The 4,771-nt window shown below is 37.3% G+C and overlaps 1 protein-coding gene across 1 annotated transcript; it reads right to left on the bottom strand.

Annotated features, from left to right (window-relative positions):
- Positions 1-2,651: 2,651 nt before the first annotated feature.
- On the bottom strand, positions 2,652-3,736 carry LOC126993941 (carbohydrate sulfotransferase 11-like). The gene has a single exon (XM_050853170.1). The coding sequence runs from the start codon at positions 3,481-3,483 to the stop codon at positions 3,112-3,114; it is 372 nt and encodes a 123-aa protein (XP_050709127.1). The 5' UTR covers positions 3,484-3,736; the 3' UTR covers positions 2,652-3,111.
- Positions 3,737-4,771: the final 1,035 nt, after the last annotated feature.

The following is a 4,771-nucleotide window of genomic DNA, read 5'->3' as shown; positions in this document are numbered from 1 at the left end:
ACACGATGATCGGCTCAGTTTTCCAAAGTATCATAATGGTGGCTAGCTAATAATGGTTAAGTGTGAACATGTGGAATCATGGAAAGGTCGCCAATCCGTCACTCTATGGCGGCCGACCACAGAGTTACGGGCTTCACCTCTCACCGTGGCGAGAGATTGGAGTTGAACCCTCTAGTATATAACTCTGTGCCCCTATGCAGTGTGATTGGTAAAAAATAAGTGACTAGAAGAGGCTGTGAGTCTGAGAACTCAATTTTCAGATATTTTATTTTATAATTTTTATTGCTGAGAATACGTCGAGATCTTCAGAAGTCCAGACCTTTTTCAAGAAAGCCACATTATCGTTATTATTATTATTATTATTATTATTATTATTATTATTATTATTATTATTATTATTACTATTATTATTATTGTCATTATGATTACTATTATTATTATTATTATTATTATTATTATTATTATTATTATTATTATTATTATTATTATTATTATTATTATTATTATTATTATTATTATTATCATTATCATTATTATTATTATTATTATTATTATTATTATTATCATTATTATCATCATTATCATTATTATTATTATTATTATTATCATTATCATTATTATTGTTATTGTTATTGTTTTTATTATTATTATTATTATTATTATTATTATTATTATTATTATTATTATCTTTATTATTATTATTATTTTTATTATTATTATTATGATCATTATTATTATTATCAGTGAACCCTACACAATGGACCGGAAACTCGTCCCAGCCCTGTCGTTAAGCCGCGAAGTTTGGAAAATCAACCGTTTTGGTGCGAATCGCCATAACATACAGAAATGTTTTTGGTATCAATCGACGGAAAAATAAAAGGGCTATATTTTGTAATAAGCGACAGAGCTCAAATACAGACTCGAAAGGGTAAAAAATCGAATAAATTCGCAAAAAACGACGCTGAAAAAAAAAAAACTATTTTTGAGTTCCCAACCTTGAAACCCACTCATTTTTTGAGAATTTCAAAAAAAACTATTTAACAAATAATTTAGCCCTACTAATGTGCTTTCCGACCCGATGCATTACATTTCCTTACTCCTAATAGTTTCATCGTTAGACCTCGAAACGTAAACCCTTTTGAGAGCGATTTTGACGAACACCAGACACTTTGTCGTTTTTGTCTAGTGTGGCATTCCTATTCCCTCTAAAAGCCCCTTTTGGCAATGTAGTTTGACCAGCTCGAAGGATTATTTGATAGCTCGATTCCAAGTTTGTCGTCGAGCCGTCACAAAATAGCCTGTTTTTCGGCCCTTTTGCCGTGATTTGGACACGCCCAAACTTTTTATTTATTTATTTAGTGCTTTCCACTTTTTTTCTGACTATTAATCTGTGTTAATAGAGCTTTCATTTGCCACCAAGCACACCTTCCTAGCTTCAGTAGTTTTTACTCGAGCTTAACCAGAAATCGCGACAAAAATTCGCCGAATCTGACTCTTTTCACGCGCCGCGACGAAAAACCTTCCTGACACCACAAAAATTAATATATAAGCGTAAAAATCCATATATGAACACTTCAATATGTTGACTATCTCGTATTAAAATCATTTTAAGATATCTCTATGAAAAGTTACTACTTTTATATAATCATTTCAACCTATATTAAGCGCCTTATTATACATATTATTTCTTATTTTATTTAGTATTCAACCCTATTTCTTCCCATTTATGAATAATACATTTAATTTGCTTTCTTTTGATACCAAATATATATATATATATATATATATATATATATATATATATATATATCTATATATATATATATATATATATATATATATATATATATATATATATATATATATATATATATATATATATATATATATATATATATATATATATATATATATATATATATATATATATATATATATATATATATATATATATATATATATATATATATATATATATATATATATATATATATATATATCTATATATATATTAACTCTTGTCTAGTTAACTCTTGCATAAGGAATTTGGACAGTCTCGGGATGAGCTTGAGTAGAAAGTCGTGTGTGGCGGGGCCGCAGATCATTACATGTGGAATGGCAAGACAACCACACTCGCAGACAACACAACGTACATGAGTCTACAAGGGAGAAGTGGTAAACCCAGTCCAAGGAAGGTTCTTGTCTGCTCTGGCAGACAGCTTCATCAGCAACTAAAACAACAACTGATTGAATTTTCAACCATTGTTCCCCCTTGTTCACAATATCATTTTGGTGTGGGAGGAACTGAAATAGTTCGCAAATGACGTTGCTGATGTCATCGACTCTTGCGGATCGGAGTAGAGGAAACCCGGCCTTAACCAGCATCCTCACTCTTTCATCCCTCACGCTGGTAAACTCTGGAACAATCTTCCTTCATCTGTATTTCCTCCTGCCTACGACTTGAACTATTTCAAGAGGAGTATATCAGGACACCTCTCCTTCCGAAATTGACCTCTCTTTTGGCCACTCCTCTTAACTCTTTTTATAAGAGCAGTGTTTTGCGGCCGTTTCTTTCATTACTGTATTATTATTATATTTTTTTTGCCCATGAGCTGTTTCCTTTACTGGAAAAATAAAAAAATAACCATGAATAATTTTGTGCATTCACCTTCCGCCCTGCAGAGTCGTTAGGATCTCTCCTTGAACCGGTGAAGGCGATGCGGATCAGGGGTCAGCAGTAGTGAGCCACAGCAGGGCTACACGTTTACGTGACCAGCTTCCTTTCTGCTGCCACTCACTGGAAAGTGTAGACTTGTCTTCTAACTCACATATTTCAGCATTCCGTGTATGTACCTGCATTATTTTTGTGCCTAACTGACTAGAAAACTATCGGTGGTAACGGCTGCGACGTTTACGGGCACTGGAAACTTGTAGGTAGGGAAGAAGCTGTGAGTGTCTGAAGTGTCTACATTTATCACCGAGTTCCACAAAATTTTACCAGTCAGTTAGCACCGAGGGCGGTGGTTGGCTCACCTTCCTTCCGTTGGGCTGAGGCAGATGCCGTAAGAACATAAGAGCATACCAAAGCACCGCCGCTCCTTACATGTGTAATCACTTGTAGTCAAAGAGCAGGAAATCCGGCAGGTGCTTGGCGTAGAAGGCCATGATATCGCTATGGCTGAGTTGGCCCAAGTACTTGGGGTCGAGGCGGCTGGCGTGGAAGGTCCTGTCCGACGCGGGGAACCCGTCCACCAGGTCCGTCAGCCCGAGCCACTGGAGGAGGTAGTCCGCGTCCTCCTTCAGATTTTCGTATTTGCCGATAAAGTCGTAGTGCACAGCGCACGGCTGGCACAGCTCGTGCATGGGCCGCCAGTGTTCGTTCCTCTGCTCCTTCGTCCCGCGCCCAGCCTCGGAGATGAAGCGAAGGAACTCTGCGAAGGTAACGTTGTGGCCCCCCCTGTAGGCGGCGCCCCTGGTATGCATGAAATAGTTATATGCATATATAGGTAGATAGATACAGATAAATAGTTGGATGGATAGATATGCATAGATAAATAGATAGGTAAATAGATAGACAGATGACTCAAATCAACTAACGTAAGGTGATGGTGTTTCCCTTCAAGTTGGTGATGGCCTTTGAGGTGCATGCATGAAATATTACATACGTGAGAACACCCCAAGTACCCGGCACCTCTGAATCACGCGATTGCAGGGTAGTGGAGGTTTTACTGTACAGGGCCCGAATTTACAATTAATCTTAATCTTTAACTTAAAAGTTCCACTGAATCTCAAGTTTAACTTATAGCTGAGCTTAAATGAAAAAATAAGTTCAACTTCACTCAGCAGCTGATCCAGTATGAAAATTTGTCCTGGCAAAAGATGTATTTTTTAAATTGCAGAATTGCGACACTTCAGTGATTGAATATGTAGTAATACTACTTTATCAATGTTATATGATGATATACTTCAGAAATATGGGCATAATAAGGTAGTATTTATAAAATAAAGGTTACGTTTATCATCCGCGCAAGGTGATATTCTTTTTTTTTTCTCTTGAATGTAAACACGGACACGCGTTCCTGTTCGTCTTCCTCATTCTTGCATCACCCACCCTCTGACGAAGTAATCATGGAAAATATTGCCGCTTTCACTTCGAAAAGGGGAGTGAATTGGAGAGACTGCCACACACTACACATAGTAGAGGGAAGGGAGTCAACAGATACCGTCTGCAAGGGTAGCCACTGTCCCCTAATAGATGACATGAATCCGGTGGTATACGATGATCCTCAAACATGCGTTTGAGGCCACTCTCACGCCAAATACGAGCATCATGAGTGGACCCAGGCCAATTAGCTACAACATTAAGAATATTATATTTGGCATCAAACACTAATTGTGTGTTTATGCTATGGAAATTCTTCCTGTTGACATAGTCTGCTTCATATTCCCTGGGGGTATCCTGACATGCGTGCAATCTATTACACCAACAATGCCAGGGAAGTTTGCAACTTGCACAAATTCTTGTTGTTTTTCTCGGATTTCAGGGACGGTGCGAGGAAATCGAATGAATTGGACAAGTATGGCTGGTTGTGTAAGTGCCTTGAGGGTATCGGTGATCGCTTTGCTTACTGACGACTGTGATGGACCAAGATCATCACTGTTACACATCTGCATTTTCCCCGTTGCTAAGTAACGCAGTGTAATAATTACTTTCATTTCGGGTGTCAATGCAAAACTCCTTGAAGTAGGGCTTTGCAGGGCCCCTCTCACC

Source organism: Eriocheir sinensis, unplaced genomic scaffold, assembly GCF_024679095.1.
Source record: "Eriocheir sinensis breed Jianghai 21 unplaced genomic scaffold, ASM2467909v1 Scaffold7, whole genome shotgun sequence".
Classification (NCBI taxonomy): Eukaryota; Metazoa; Arthropoda; class Malacostraca; order Decapoda; family Varunidae; genus Eriocheir; species Eriocheir sinensis.
The sequence above is the reverse complement of the archived record's forward strand: the minus strand, read 5'-3'. Positions and strand labels throughout refer to the sequence as shown.